Source organism: Pan paniscus, chromosome 9 (genome assembly GCF_029289425.2).
Source record: "Pan paniscus chromosome 9, NHGRI_mPanPan1-v2.0_pri, whole genome shotgun sequence".
Taxonomy (NCBI): domain Eukaryota; kingdom Metazoa; phylum Chordata; class Mammalia; order Primates; family Hominidae; genus Pan; species Pan paniscus.
In genome coordinates this window covers 62424373-62440654 of record NC_073258.2, presented here as the reverse complement: position 1 = coordinate 62440654, position 16282 = coordinate 62424373, and the positions used below count along the sequence as shown (strand labels likewise).

Genomic DNA, 16282 nt, shown 5'->3' with positions numbered 1-16282 from the left:
CTGCCATCAGCCACTGGCAGTACTTCGGAGACAGGACCTGGGTGGGCACTGACAGCCTCTGCCCCTGACTCAGTCCTGAAGGGCTCCACCAGCTGCATTGAGGGCTTTGCACTCGGTGAAGCTGCCGAACGGTTTAGGCAGTAGGGAGCCTGGATGGAAGCGGGAGGGCGAGAGATGGTGAAGGCCGTGCCTATTCCCAGGATGCCCTCCTGGGCTCACACCCAGCCCCCATTGAAGGACTCCCGGTTCCCCCCACCCCACTGTTGTGCTCCGTGGAGATTTCTTTGTCAGTTTCACTTGAGTAGATTTCTTTCAGTTTCACTTGCGTAGCTGGAAGGGTGATGGCAGCCTGTGGCCTCCTCTAGCTCTCCATGGTCCCCAGGCGGGGTGCTGCCCTCATCATTCTGTGCCTGGGCTCTCTTCCAGAATGGGGAGGTGGAGTGCTCCTTCATGCCCTGCCCTGAGCTGGCCTGCCCCCGAGAAGAGTGGCGGCTGGGCCCTGGGCAGTGTTGCTTCGCCTGCCAGGAGCCCACACCCTCGACAGGTGAGCTGGTCCAGGGCTGCCCCGACACAGGGCATGGATGCTGGGGAGAGAGGCTGAGCTTCACCTGCTGCTGAGACTGCTGGTGTGTGTGCTGTTTGTGTGTGTGTGTACATGTGTCTTTGTGTGCATGTGTATGAGTGTGAGTCTGTTTTGTGTAGTGTGTCTGAGTGTGTACCTGTGTAAGTTTGTGTGTCTCTGAGTTTGTGAGTGGTTATCTGTGTGTTGGTGTGTTAGTGGTACCTGCGTATGTGTGTCTTTGTATTTATGTATATGAGGTGTGTCTGTGTTTTGTGTAGTATGTCTATGTGTCTCTCTGTGGGTGTGTGTGTATGTGTCTGTGTTTTTGTGCGTGCCTGTGTGAGCATGCATCTTTGTGTCTGTTGTGTCTGCATATGTGTGTGTGCATGTAAGTGTATGTTTGTATGAGTGTGTCTGTGTGAGAGTAAGTTTGTGTGTCTGTGAGTAGTGTGTGTCTGTGTGAGCATGTATGTGTATGTGTGCATTTATATGAATGGGTGTAAATTTGTGTACATGTGTCTTTGCCTGTGTACGAGTGTGTATCTGTGTTTTGTGTAGTATGTCTTAGTGTGTGCCTGTGTGTTTGTGTGTTTGTGTGTTTCTGAGTAGTTTTCTGTGTGTGTGTGTCAGTGTGTTAATGGTATCTGTGTGTGGGAGTCTGTGTACATGTGTCTTTGTGTATGAGCATGTGTCTGTTTTGTGTAGTATAAGTGTGTCTCTGTGGTATGTATGTTATGTGTCTGTTTTTGTGTTTTTGTGTGTGCCTGTGTGAGCATGCATGTCTGTATGTGTGTATGTGCATGTAAGTGTATGATTCTATGAGTGTGTCTGTGTGTAAGTTTGTGTCTCTCTGTGTGAGTAGTATCTGTGTGTGTGTGTCTGACCATATGTATGTGTATGTAAGTGTATTTGTATGAGTGTATGTGTGTCTGTGTGAGTTGTATCTGTGTGTGTATGTAAATGTGCATTTGTATGAGTATGTGTGTGTCTGTGTGCATGTGTGTCTGTGTTGTATCTGTGTATGCAAATGTACATTTGTATCAGCATGTGTGTCTGTTGTATCTGTGCGTGTATGCAAATGTACATTTGTATCAGTATGTGTATGTCTCTGTGCATGAATGGTATCTGTGTGTACATGTATATTTAAGTGTGCATTTGTATGAGTGTATGTTTGTGTATCTGTGTGAATTGTATCTGTGTAAGTGTGCATTTGTATGAGTGTGTGTAAGTTTGTGTGTCCATGTGTGTGAGTGATATCGGTGTCTGTGTGTGTTTGTGCGCATGAGGCGTCTGTCCTTGCTGCTGTTGTATTCTAGGTCTTGTGCCGTCTTTTCTCTGCCATTGTCCTCATCCAGGCTGCTCTCTTGACGACAACGGGGTTGAGTTTCCGATTGGACAGATCTGGTCGCCTGGTGACCCCTGTGAGTTATGCATCTGCCAGGTGAATGACAACCTGCTCGCCTTCAGCTGCTTTACCTGGCTGCCCCGCCTCACCCAGAGGAGACAAGCGTCCTGGCCCCTCCAGAGGTTGGCCTCAGGCTGGCCGCAGTCTCCCTCCAGTGCTGTCAAGTTCCACTTTCACAAAAAGGGTTGGACCGAGTTTATCCTGCTCTCAGTAGATGTGTGAGGACGATGGTGCTTGGCAGTTGGCCTTAAGAAGTGTGTATTGTTGGCCAGGTGCGGTGGCTCACGCCTGTAATCCCAGCACTTTGGGAGGCCGAGGTGGGTGGATCACAAGGTCAGGAGATTGAGACCATCCTGGCTAACATGGTGAAACCCTGTCTCTACTAAAAATACAAAATATTAGCCGAGCGTGGTGGCAGGTGCCTGTAGTCCCAGCTACTTGGGAGGCTGAGGCAGGAGAATCGTTTAAACCCGGGAGGAGGAGGTTGCAGTGAGCTGAGATCGCGCCACTGCACCCCAGCCTGGGCGACAAAGCAAGATTCCGTCTCAAAAAAAAAAAAAAAAGTGTGTATGGCCAAGAGTGGTGGCTCACGCCTGTAATCCCAACATAGCTGAGGTGGGAAGATTGCTTGAGCCCAGGAATTTGAGACCAGCCTGGGCAACATGGTGAGACCCTGTCTCTACAAAAAAATACAAAAATTAGCTGCATGTAGTGACATGCCCCTGTGGTCCCAGCTACTTGGGAGGCTAAGGTGGGAGGATCGCTTCCTCAGCTCCTGAGGCTAACCCAGGAGGTCGAGGCTGCAGTGAGCCATGATCACATCACTGCATTCCAGCCTGGGCAGAAGAGAAAGACCGTGTTTCAAAAAAAAAAAAAAAAAAAGTGTGTGTAACACACTGTGCATGTGCAGGGAGCTGCCGGCATGAGGAGTAAGAATTAGGAATCTTCATAGAAGGTTTTCCCCAGGCATGGATAACTGAGGGAGTGGGGTAGCCTGAGACCCAGTTGTTCAGGCTGTTTCTGTGAAATTGCAATGTTTTCTTCATGACTGCAAAACTTGTGACCTCACCATTTCAGAAATGGGTAAGGAGGTGCATGAGTTTGAGTCAGATCAACAACAATGCAAACACAGCTATCCACCCAGAAATACAATTGTTTTAGCTCATTATTGAAGTACTAGTAATTGCGGTTTTTTACCATTACTTATAATGGCAGAAACTGCAATTACTTTTGCACCAATCTAATACATGCTGGCTTTCCTTTCTACTTTAAGAGCTTCGAGTCTTTTAGAGGTTTATTTCTCAAAATGAGGTCCCTTGCACCTGCGTTGGGAGCCCTGGTTAGACGTGCAGCCTTTCGAGGCCCTGCCCACACCTCTGCTCTCACAAACTGCATTTTAACCTCCAGGTGATTTGGGTGCACTTTCATGTGGGAGAAGCCCAGCCTTCTAGTGCCTTCGATGAGCCGTTTGTTAAAAAGCTGTAAGCTGGGCCGGGCGTGGTGGCTCACGCCTGTAATCCCAGCACTTTGGGAGGCCGAGGCAGGTGGATCATGAGGTCAGGAGATCGAGACCATCCTGGCTAACACGGTGAAACCCTGTCTCTACCAAAAATACAAAAAAAATTAGCCGGGTGTGGTGGCGGGCGCCTGTAATCCCAGCTACTCGGGAGGCTGAGGCAGGAGAATGGCGTGAACCCGGGAGGCGGAGCTTACAGTGAGTCAAGATAGAGACACTGCAGTCCAGTCTGGGTGAAAGAGTGAGACTCCGTCTCAAAAAAAAAAAAAATGCTGTAAGCTGAATACGTCTCATTGAAATTAGAGTTGGGAGGAAAGTCCTTCCTGTGCTGTCTTCTCCTTTATGACTGATTTCGGGCACCCATAATCAGTCACCAAGAGAGTGATACAAAAGGTTCAAACTGTCAGATTGTTTTTGTGTTTTTTTTTTTTTTAAAATAAAAAGAGGCCGGGTGCGGTGGCTCACACCTGTAATCCCAGCACTTTGGGAGGCCAAGGTGGGTGGATCATCTGAGGTCAGGAGTTCAAGACGAGCCTGACCAACATGGTGAAATCCTGTCTCTACTAAATATACAAAAATTAGCCTGGCGTGGTGGCGCATGCTTGTAATCCCAGCTACTCGGGAGGCTGAGGCAGGAGAACCATTTAAGCCTGGGAGGTGGAGGTTGCAGTGAGCCAAGATTGCGCCATTGCACTCCAGCCTGGGCAATAGAGTGAGACTCCGTCTTAAAAAAAAAAAAAAAAAGAAAGAAACCTTGTATGGCACTTTGGCTCTCTGAAATAGACACTTCTGGTGGCATTGTTTTTTCTAAAAATAGGGTTTTATGGTATTCTGTAGGTTCCTGGTGAGCCAGGGTTCCAGGGAAAAGCTGAGAAAGGATTAGGATGGTGGTGATGGTGCAGGCTTTGGCTGCTACAGGAAGCGGAGGAGACAGAATCCCAGCCCTGACCTTCCTTCTCCTTAAAGATGCATAGACTTCCTGGAAGGTTCACATGGCCTTTCTCAAGTAGCCGGCCCTCTTTAGGGGAGACCTGCCATCTTCAAGCCGCATCATGTTGCCTTTCAGGGCAAGCCTTGGCCAGCTTGCAGCGTTGCTGTTTCTTTTGCAGGGCGGGGAGGCAGGGGCTGGTGTCACCAGTGGGGTCTTGGTGAAGTTCCTCCTTCCTCCAGGCAGATGGCTCGGTGAGCTGCAAGAGGACAGACTGTGTGGACTCCTGCCCTCACCCGATCCGGATCCCTGGACAATGCTGCCCAGACTGTTCAGCAGGTAATCCCCTGCCTCTGCCCGAAGCCCCCAGGGCAGGGCATCTCAGGCATTGGGCTCCTTAAGCCCTATACAGCCTTCATCTCATGTCGTCCTAACAACCCCAAGGGACAACCCCATTGCACAGATAAGGAAACTGAGGTAGAACAGTTTACCCAAGTCAGGCCCCCTCTGAGTGCTCGAGGCAGATCTGAAGACATGCAGGGCTTACGGTGCAGGTGGGTGGTACAGGAGCTGCACCTGTGAGACAACTGGAGAACAGCAGGAGGAGAGAAGTTTTAACAGTCATTTTTGCCTTTTAATAGTCATTTTTACCTTTTCCATGATTTCAGAAGTAATGTTTTATTATAGAAAATTTATCTTATATTTTTGAGACAGAGCCTTGCTCTCTTACCCAGGCCGGAGTGCAGTGGCGCGATCTCAGCTCACTGCAACCTCCGCCTCCCGGGTTCAAGTGATTCTCCTGCCTCAGCCTTCCGAGTAGCTGGGATCACAGGTGCCCACCACCATGCCTGGCTAATTTTTGTATTTTTAGTAGAGATGGGGTTTCACCATGTTGGCCAGGCTGGTCTCGATTTCCTAACCTCAGGTGATCTGCCTGCCCTGGCCTTCCAAAGTGCTGGGATTACAGGCATGAGCCAATGCACCCAGCTCCATTATAGAAAATTTAGAAAAAAAGTACAGAAAGCAAAAATAAAGAATATTAGCAAGGACCTATTAGCACTGTTAAATTTGTGTTTATGTCCTTCTAGTGTCTTTTTGTGATGCTCACACACATTTAGTAGATGTACATTATATATATATATTATATATATAAACATACATATATTTATTTATTTTATTTTATTTTTTTAAAGCTTCCCCTACTGTCTCATCACCTGCTTTTACACTTAGCAGTATGTGATAGTATCATCCAAGCTGGCATCACTCACATCAGGCTTCTGGGGCTGTCAGGAATCAGAGAGGGTAGTAGTGTTGGGGAATGTTCTGGACAGGTGGGGTTGGTGGTTTGAGTGAGTTTGGAGGGCAGAGAGGAGGTTGGGAAGATGCTGTGGGGCCTCAAACACACCTCGTATTTCCCAGTTCTTCTGCCTGATCCCCCCTGGTGAGGAGGTAGAGGATGAATCTCCCCACTCTTCAGGGTGAGGACACTGAGGCCAAGACACTTGATCCTTTTGCTGAATCCAGTGGGAAAAAAGTCAATACCCGATTCAGACAATCCAGACAGGCGTTTTGTCCCTTCCCTAACTCCCAGGGTGACTGCCTGGGGAGGCACATGGCCTCCCCTTTGCCATCCAGATAAGCCTATGACCTTGGCCCTGGCGGGAAGCCTGGTGCCTGGCCACTCCCAGCTGGTGCTCAGCGCATGCTCTCTCTGGCAGGCTGCACCTACACAGGCAGAATCTTCTATAACAACGAGACCTTCCCGTCTGTGCTGGACCCATGTCTGAGCTGCATCTGCCTGGTATGGACCACCCAGATCTGACTCCCGCCTCTGGAAACTCCCCCACAACTGACATCGGCTCCTGAATCCCAGAGGCAAAATCCAGAGACCTCCAAGACAAGGGATGCTTCTGGTTCATGGTGGAAGTCAGCTCCCTCCAGTCCTGCCCAGGGTGACCCTTTAGACAGGGCCAGAGAAATTTTTTTTGTTTGTTTTTGAGATGGAGCCTTGTTCTGTCACCCAGGCTCCCAGGTTGGAGTGCAGTGGTGTGATCTTGGCTCACTGCAACCTCTGCTTCCCGAGTTCAAGCGATTCTCCTGTGTCAGCCTCCCATGTAGCTGGGACCACAGGCATGCACCACCACGCCTGGCTAATTTTTGTATTTTTGGTAGAGACGGGATTTCGCCATGTTGGCCACGCTGTTCCTGAACTCCTGACCTCAGGTGATCCGCCCACCTCAGCCTCCCAAAGTGTTGGGATTACAGGCATGAGCCACTATGCCCAGCCCAGAGAAATATTTTTAAACCTGGCTGGCAAAGTCCTCTGCTTCCGGGTTACCCCCTAGAGAGAGTCTTAGGGATTCTTGATGAGGGTGGAGGTGAAACGCACAAACCCAGAACCCAGTACTGGAACCTTTTCAGTAGACCCATGTGGTCAAGCTCTTGCCGTGTGCCACGCCCTTCATAGGCATGCACTCAGCTAATCCATTCAAGAGTTTGTCATCTCATTCTTCTGGATGAGAAAACCAAGGCACAGAGAGAGTCTTTGCTCAAGATCCCGTAACTAGTTAATCAAAGTACTGAGAATGGAACCCTAGTATTGTGATTCCGAGATGCATATTTCTTCTCCTGGGTCATACTGCCTCTCAGTCTGAAAAAGCATGTCCCATAGTATCATTTAGTTTTTGGAAAATGAAAAAAAAATGTTTTTTTTTGAGACAGGGTGTTGCTCTGTCACCCAGGTTGAAGTGCAGTAGCGTGATCTTGGCTCACTGCAACCTTGACCTCCTGGGCTCACGCGATCCTCCTATGTCAGCCTCCCAAGTAGGTGGGATCACACCCAGCTGGGATTACCACCACACTTGGCTAATTAAAAAATTCTTTTCATAGAGATGGGGTCGTGTTGTATTGTTCAGGCTGGTATGGAACTTCTGGGCTCAGGCAATCCTCGCACCTTGGCCTCCCAAGGTTTGGGGATTACAGGCATGAGCCACTGCACCCAGCCAAAAAGTTTTTTTTTTTTCTTTTTAAAAATGTATCTAAAAAAATTTTACATAAAAAAATACTGAGACAGGATCTTGCTGTGTTGCCTAGGCTGGTCTTGAATTCCTGGCCTCAAGTGATCCTCCTACCTCAGCTTCCCAAAGTGCTGGATTATAGTTGTGAGCCACTATGCCTGGATGAAAAAATAATTCTTTTATTTTATTTTATTTTTTTGAGACAGAGTCTCGCTCTGTCGCCAGGCTGGAGTGCAGTGGCGCCATCTTGGCTCACTGCAACCTCCGCCTCCCAGGTTCAAGTGATTCTTCTGTCTCAGCCTCCTGAATAGCTGGGATTACAGGTGCACACCACCACGCCCAGCTAATTTGTGTGCTTTTAGTAGAGTCGGAGTTTTGCCATGTTGGCCAGGCTGGTCTCGAACTCCTGACCTCAAATGATCCTCCTGCCTCAGCCTCCCAAAATGTTGGGATTACAGGTGTGAGCCACCACTCCGGGTAAAAAAATTCTTCATGCTTATCATGCTGACGCCCTGAATGCGGGATGACGCTGCTTTGCTGGTGTGGGTGCAGATGCGGTATTTCTTTGGTGATCAGTGAGCCTCAGCAGAGTACATGCGTGACAAGGGACACGGTCTGCAGAAAGATTGAGAAACTCAGGGTAAACAGCCCTGTGCATGTAAACAGCCCTGGGCTACTTACCCTGAGTGACCCACTGCACGTAGGCCCTAGTTGTTCTCAGCCTCGGGCTTTGGGGAACTTTGGCCCCTGGATCTTTCTCTATCGGGTTTTGGTGCTTATCTTTTCTGGGCAGTTTATGCAACAGGCACCCGTTAACAGATGCCCTCCGTGGACAAGGCCATGTTCTTACCTTCGAGGGGCTTGAATTCTAGTGGGAAGTTGGACCCCAACAGAGAAAATGCGCCCCCTGCCCCACTGCCCCACCATGGACTCCTCCCACAATGTTGATTGTTCTGATGGGCGCTCAGTGGCTATAGGAGCGGCATCTTCCTGAGTGTCTTGTCAGCTGCCCTGAACCGAGGGCCTTGTGTGTTTTCTGTGTCCTGCAGCTGGGCTCAGTGGCCTGTTCCCCCGTGGACTGCCCCATCACCTGTACCTACCCTTTCCACCCTGACGGAGAGTGCTGCCCCGTGTGCCGAGGTGAGTGGGACCAGCTGCCCCACGTGCCAGGCTCCCGGCCAGGCCTCGGCTCTCATGGGCTCCTGTCTCCTCTGCCTCCACAGACTGCAACTACGAGGGAAGGAAGGTGGCGAATGGCCAGGTGTTCACCTTGGATGATGAACCCTGCACCCGGTGCACGTGCCAGGTGAGCTGGGCCTGGGAACCCAGGAGCGGCCCCGCCAGAGGGCAGCTCCTTGCCTTTTGTCCCTTTGCAAAACATGGAGCCCTTTAGCCAGCATAAGTCCATCCTCCTGCCATCCTCCACCTTTAATTAACTGCCAGAATATCTTTGGTTTTGACCATCTCCTCCCTCTGTGGAAGTCCAGAGGGAGAAGTGGTTTCCCTAAGGGGGTCCTGCCATGGGTGGCTTTACCTGTTCTCCAGGCGAGGGCTCAGGCACTGCAGCCTCTGTCCCGGGATCTTTCCGTGGGTCCTGCTGCTGGTGCAAGAGGCCCTTGAGGGCACTGCCCAGGGCAGGCAAGATGCTCTGGGCTTCCTCATGGGGTTCCTTCTGCTTCCCCAGCTGGGAGAGGTGAGCTGTGAGAAGGTTCCCTGCCAGCGGGCCTGTGCCGACCCTGCCCTGATTCCTGGGGACTGCTGCTCTTCCTGTCCAGGTAAGTGGGTCTCTGGGTCCTGGAGTTTCTCCACTATCTTCTTCCATTTTACTTTTCTTCCCCAGTACATAGAACTTGTAAAGGGCTGGATAAGAGAAAGGCATGTTCAGAGAGGGAACACGGCTCGCGCAAGGTTGTACAGCTGTGCTGTGGCCTGCTGACCCTCATCCCGTGCTCATGATGCCACACACCATGATGTTTGTTTATTTGCACTCCCTTTTTCTTCTTCTTCTTTTTTTTTTTTTTTTTTTTTTTTTTTTTTTTGAGACTGAGTCTCGCTCTGTCACCCAGGCTGGAGCGCAGTGGCGCTATCTCACCTCACTGCAAGCTCCACCTCCCGGGTTCACGCCATTCTCCTGCCTCAGCCTCTGGAGTAGCTGGGACTACAGGTGCCTGCCACTACGCCTGGCTAATTTTTTTGTATTTTTAGTAGAGATGGGGTTTCACCGTGTTAGCCAGGATGGTCTCGATCTCCTGACCTCGTGATCTGCCTGCCTCAGCCTCCCAAAGTGCTGGGATTACAGGCGTGAGCCACTGCGCCCGGCCTGCACTCCCTTTTTCTTCTTTATCCCCTTTCTTAACCTCTTCCTATGCTTTCTTCTTTGTTTTAAATTACAACATGGGAACTAAGTCCGTTTTGCAGAAGAGTAATCTCTAATATGTGTTGAGCACCCACTGTGTGCCGGGACACCTCATGTGTCTACACCCCTGCAATACTCTCGTCATCCTCCTGTGCCAGGTGAGAAAACAGGCCCAGGCAGGTGAAGTGCTGTGCTCGAGATCACATAGCTGATTGGTAGTAGAGCCAGGATTTCAGACTGGAGTCAATGCTTTTAGATAGGACAGTGGATTGATTCCCAAGAACTGACGCCACTGAACTCCAGCCTGGGCCACAGAGAGACACTGTCTCTAAACAACACAAAACACAACACAACACATATTCCTCCTGTCTAACTGAGATTGTGTACCCTTTGACAATCATCTCCCCATTCCCCTCGCCCCTGCCAGCCTTCGTAACCACGATTCTATTCTCTGCTTCTTTGGCTTCAACCTTTTTAGATTCCACATAAAACTGAGATTTTGCAATAGTTGTCTTTGTGTGTCTGGCTTATTTCGCTTAGCATAATGTCCTCCAGTTTCATCCATGTTGTTGCAGATGACAGAATTTCCTTTTTTTTTTTTTTGAGGATTCTCACTCTGTCACCCAGGCTGGAGTGCAGTGGTGCGATCTCAGCTCACTGCAACCTTTGCCTCCCAGGTTCAAGTGGTTCTCTTGCCTCAGCCTCCTGAGTAGCTGGGATTACAGGCGCACACCACCATGCCCGGCTAATTTTTGTATTTTTAGTAGAGACAAGGTTTCGCCATGTTCGTCAGGCTGTTCTCGAACTTCTGACCTCAAGTGATCCACCCACCTCGGCCTCCCAAGGCGCTGGGATTACAGGCGTGAGCCTGTAATTTCCTTCTTTTAAAAGGCTAAATAGTATTCCATTCTGGATAAAGAAATGTGGTATATGCACACAATGAAGTACTATTGATGGATGCTTAGGTTGGTTCCATAGCTTGGCTATTGTGAATAGTGTCACAGTGAACACAGGACTGCAGCTCTCTTTCCCAAACTGACTTTAAATCTTTTGGATAAATACTCAGCAGTGGGATTGCTGGATCTATTTTATGTTTTTTAAACTTCTAGGAAGACAGGGAATTTTTTTCACTGATGGTGGCCTGAATTTCCTTTTTTATAAAATATTTGTTTAACTCCTTTGACCTTTTGAAGAGTATGTTCTGTTTTCGGGGGCAGCTCTTCAGATCTGTGGATGATGAGCTTTTAGGGCGGGTGGCGCCAGGAATATCCATTGAGCCTTCAAATCCATCATGTTGGGGAATTATAGATTGTACTTCATTGTAACCACCACAAACCTCTCTGCATGCTAGTGGATATTAGTCCCCTGACTGTCTAGAGACTGATTGCTAGCTAATGTGCCAGGCAGCATACTGAGCATTTTATACCTTATTTAAATGTATTACCTCATTTAAATGTTCATGGAGTGTTCCAGCGTGGCTGCTATGTTATCTCCATTTTGCAGGTGGGGAAATGGAGGCTCAAAGAAGTTAAGTTTCTAGTTGGTGTGTAAGACTTAAGCCTAGGTCTCTCTTATTTCCTATCCTATCCTGTTTCCCACCGTGCCCTCCTACCTCCACCTGGGGAAACTGAGGCCCAAAGAGGTGACCTCCAGGCCTGGCGTGGTGGCTCACGCTTGTAATCCCAGCACTTTGGGAGGCTGATGTGGGTGGATCGCCTGAGGCCAGGAGTTTGAGACCAGCCTGTCCAACGTGGTGAAACCCTGTCTCTACTAAAAATAGAAAAATTAGCCGGGCATGTTGGTGCACACCTGTAATCTCAGCTATTTGGGAGGCTGAGGCAGGAGAATTGCTTGAACCTGGGAGATGGAGGTTGCAGTGAGCTGAGACTGCGCCCTGCCCTCCAGCCTGGGCAACAGAGCAAGACTCTGTCTCAAACAAAAACAAAAACAAAGAGGTAACCTCCAGAGCCCAGCTCCTTCTCCTGAAGCACACTATGTTTACCACCTACCTCTTATTAACAAGAGCTCCCTTTAAGGAAAAACAACTTTTTATTGAAGTAGAATATGAATTACTTTCTTTTGATGATTTTTTTTTTTTTTTTTTTTTTTTTTTTTTTTTGAGACAGGGTCTCACTCTGTTGCCGAGGCTGGAGTGCAGTGGTGCGATCACAGCTCACTGCAGCCTCGACCCCTGGGCTCAAGCAATCCTCTTACTTCAGTCTCACAGGTAGCTGGGACTACAGGTGCATGCCACCCTGCCTGGCTAATTTTTTGTTTCTATTTTTGTTTTATTTCCAAGCCCATGAAGTGATAAACACTTGGTTAATTTTTTTACTTTTATTTTTTTAGAGACAAGGTCTTGCTATGTTGCCCAGGCTGGTCCCAACTCCCGGACTCAAGCAATCGTCCCGCCTTGGCCTCCCAAACTGTTGAGATTACAGGCATGAACCACTGAGCCCAGCCTCTTTTGATGATTTTTTAAAAGTATAACAGCTTTCTAAGGATAAAGTTCATATGTCATACAATTCACACATTTAAAGTGTATGATTCAGTCATTTTAAGCATATTTTTAGAGTTATGCAACCATCTATTAATATGAATAGTTGATTTTTAAAATATAATCATTCCAGTTTTTTATGTGCTTGACAACATCTGATTTTTCCTTGATCATACCTTCGATACTCTTTCTTCTTCTTCTTTTTTTTTTTTGAGATGGAGTCTCTCTCTGTTGTCCAGGCTGGAGTGCAGTGGCATGATCTTGGCTCACTGCAACCTCCACCTCCCAGTTTCCAGCAACTCTACTGCCTCAGCCTACCAAGTGGCTGGACTACAGGCACCACCATACCTTGCTAATTTTTGTATTTTTAGTAGAGATGGAGTTTCACCATGTTGGCCAGGATGGTCTCAAGTTCCTGACCTCAAGTGATCTGTCCACCATGGCCTCCCAAAATGCTGGGATTATGGGCATGAGCCACTGCGCCTGGGCCGATACTTTTTCTTTTTTTGCTTCTTCACTCTTCATTTTCTTTTTGCTGAGCTTCTTCCTTCTTTCACAGATGATTCCTGACTTTCTGGTGGTTTATCTTAATGATTTTTTGACTTTACAATGATGTGAAACCATCAAAATTTTGCTGTATTTTGAATTTTGATCTTTTCCTGGGTTATCAATATGTGACACATGGATATTCAGCACTTTATTAAAAAATAGGGATTGACTTAGATGATTTTGCCCAACTGTGGGCCAGTATAAGGGTTCTGAACACGTGTAAGGTCAGCCAGGGTAAGCTGTGGTGTTCAGGAAGTGAGCTGTATTAAATGCATTTTTGCTGGGCACCGTGGATCACACTTATAACCCCGGCACTTTGGGAGCCTGAGGCAGGAGGATCACTTGAGCTCAGGAGTTTGAGACCAGCCTGGGTAACAAAGTAGGATCCTGTCTCTACAAAAATAAAATAGAACAGAATAGAACAGAATAGAACAGAACAGAACAGAACAGAACAGAACAGAACAGAACAGAACAGAACAGAACAGAACAGAATGCCAGGTGTGGTAGCATGTGACTGTGGTCCCAGCAAGTAGGACAGCCGAGATGGGAGGATCGCTTGAGCCCAGGAGGTTGAGGGTACAGTGAGCCATGTTTGCACCACTGCACTCCAGCCTGGACAAGCGAGTGAGAACCTGTCCCCCCACCCCCCAAAAAAAGCCTTTTTTTAAATTTTGGTGAAACGGAGTCCTGCTCTGTCTCCCAGGCTGGAGTGCGGTGGCACGATCTCAGCTCACTGCAACCTCTGCCACCTGGGTTCAAGTGATTCTCGCGCCTCAGCCTCCCGAGTAGCTGGGACTACAGGCACGTGCCACCACGTCCGACTAAGTTTTGTATTTTTAGTAGAGATGGGGTTTCACCATGTTGACCAGGCTGGTTTTGAACTCCTGACCTCAGGTGATCCGCCGCCTCGGCTTCTCAAAGTGTTGGGATTACAGGCGTGAGCCACTGCGCTTGGTCAGAAATGCATTTTTGATTTACAGGTTTATTGGGACGTGACCCCATCATAAGTCAAGGGGCATCTGTGTTTATTTTCTCCTTGTGTACTGAGCCTTTATGATATGCCAGGCCCTAGGCTGAGACTTTTTAAAAAATTCTTCAAAGAAACTATTTTTTAGAGCAGTTTGATGATCATGGCAAAATTGAGTGGAAAGTACAGAGAGTTCCCATATGCCTCAGACTCCACATGACACAGCATTGCCCCCTATTAGCACCCCATACCAGTGTGGCATGTTTGTTATAATCGGTGATCCTACACTGACACTGACATGTCATTGACATCCAATGTCTATAGTTCACATTGAGGTTTAGGCTGAGACTCTCCGTGCACCCTTTCATTCACACTCAGTCCTTACTGCTGTGCCCATTTTACAGATGAGGAAACAGAGGCCCAGGAGAGTTGCATGCCTTGCGTGAGGTCACACAGCTAACTGCCTGCCTCCCTCCGTTCATGGCTCCTTCAGTCTTCCCTTCCTGGAGGCAGGAGCTGGCTGGTCCTCACCAGGTGTGCTGAGGCCCCTCTGAGGACAGAGCTTGGGTGTCCCTGGTATACCTTGTCCCAGAGCCACCTTGGCCACTGGAGAGAGCCATTGTGCATCTCGTTTCACCCTCGTCTCTCTAGATTCCCTGTCTCCTCTGGAAGAAAAGCAGGGGCTCTCCCCTCACGGAAATGTGGCATTCAGCAAAGCTGGTCGGAGCCTGCATGGAGACACTGAGGCCCCTGTCAACTGTAGCTCCTGTCCTGGGCCCTCGACAGCATCACCCTCGAGGCCGGTGCTTCATCTCCTCCAGCTCCTTTTAAGAATGAACTTGATGAAAACACAGACTTTACCTACAAGCCCGGCAGGAGCTCATGGTCCACACTCACCCGCTTTGGGGCTGACAGGCACTTTCCCAGGGGAGCCTGGGGCCTCCCCTCGACTCTCACCAGGGCCTTCGACCCCTCCAGGAGCCCCCACTCTACCTCTAGCTTCCCCAGGGGCTCCTCAGCCACCTCCTGTGACTCCAGAGCGCTCGTTCTCAGCCTCTGGGGCCCGGATAGTGTCCAGGTGGCCTCCTCTGCCTGCCACCCTCCTGACGGAAGCTTCAGCACTTTCCATGATGGACCCCAGCCCCTCGAAGACCCCCATCACCCTCCTCGGGCCTCGCATGCTTTCTCCCACCACCTCTAGACTCTCTACAGCCCTTGCAGCCACCACCCACCCTGGCCCCCAGCAGCCCCCAGTGGGGGCTTCTCGGGGGGAAGAGTCCACCATGTAAGGAGGTCACTGTGTCCGGGAGACTCTGGAGAGAGGACACTCTGCCAGTGGCCCAGGGTGTGTGCAGGGTAGCTCCAAGGATGAACCTGGTGGGGATGCCTGGGCTCCCTCCTGCAGGGGCCCTGGTGGGGATGGAAGACCCCCAAGGCTGGATGTAACCTTGTTCCCAAGAAGTGTTTGGAATGTGCTGTAAGAATGGAGGAAGTGGTTTCCACTGTCAGCATCCTCCCTGGACCGCGTGGCTGGCTCATCTTTTGAGAACGGTTGGGGCTGCCAAGTTCTCCTGGAGGAAGAGTTGCGTCCGGCTGGGATTCCACTCACTGGGACTGTACCGCCAGGTGTCATGCGTCTCTCTGAGGTTTCCTGATTAAAGGTTGTCTCGGTTTCCCCACGCTGCGCTGCTCATTCACCGCTTACCTGTGGGAAGGTGGGAAACGTGACCCCAAGCCCACAGGTGGTAAGTGAGCATCCACCTTTACCCCACTGCTGGGGAGAAAAGCTGGCACCAAATTGTGACTGGGCTGGGGAAGGGTCTCCTGTAAGCACTTGGCGGCCTTTTATATTGGGAGACTTCTTTTTATTTTTTTCCCCAAGATCATGGTTTTCTTTTCTGTTTTCTTTTTTTTTTTTTTTTTTACTTTTATTTTAAGTTCAGGGGTACATGTGCAGGTTTATTATATAGTTAAACTCATGTCACAGGGGTTTGTCATACAGATTATATTATTTCATCACCCAGGGATTAAGCTTAGTACCCATTAGTTATTTTTCCTAAGTCTCTCCCTCTACCCTCCCTCCACCCTTCCATAGACCCCAGTGTGTGCTTTTCGTGTCTATGTGTCCATGTGTTCTCATCATTTAGCTCCCACTTACAAATGAGAACATGCGGTATTTGGTTTTCTCTTCCTGCGTAACTTTGCTAAGGATAATGGCCTCCAGCTCCATTCATGTTCCTGCAAAGGACGTTATCTCATTCTTTTTTATGGCTGCATAGTATGTAAACCATGGAATACCATACAGACACTGGGGGGCTTCCACAGTGAGAAGGGAAAAGATGATGGAGAGGACTTGCTTCTGGGAAGGAACCTCTGAGACGAAATGACAGACCAGCAGTTTCTTTTTTGAGATGGAGTTTCGCTCTTGTTGCCCAGGCTAGAGTGCAATGGCAAGGTCTTGGCTCACTGCAACCTCTGCCTCCTG

At 49.1% G+C, this 16282-nt stretch overlaps 1 protein-coding gene across 12 annotated transcripts in view; it reads left to right on the top strand.

Annotated features, from left to right (window-relative positions):
• The window catches only part of VWCE (von Willebrand factor C and EGF domains), a 38142-nt gene extending 22666 nt beyond the window's left edge, over positions 1-15476 (top strand). For 6 of the 12 annotated variants that reach the window (XM_055094391.2, XM_003828442.4, XM_063608493.1 and 3 more), the window contains 8 exons: positions 427-544; positions 1918-2003; positions 4654-4750; positions 6130-6212; positions 8478-8568; positions 8652-8734; positions 9113-9203; positions 14449-15476. In XM_055094391.2, the coding sequence (XP_054950366.1) occupies positions 427-544; positions 1918-2003; positions 4654-4750; positions 6130-6212; positions 8478-8568; positions 8652-8734; positions 9113-9203; positions 14449-15086 (1287 nt within the window). In that variant the 3' untranslated portion in view covers positions 15087-15476. The remainder of the gene's footprint in view (positions 1-426; positions 545-1917; positions 2004-4653; positions 4751-6129; positions 6213-8477; positions 8569-8651; positions 8735-9112; positions 9204-14448) is intronic. The other 6 variants (XM_063608495.1, XM_063608496.1, XM_008953837.4 and 3 more) reach the window with 2 other exon arrangements.
• The last annotated feature ends 806 nt before the right edge of the window (positions 15477-16282 follow it).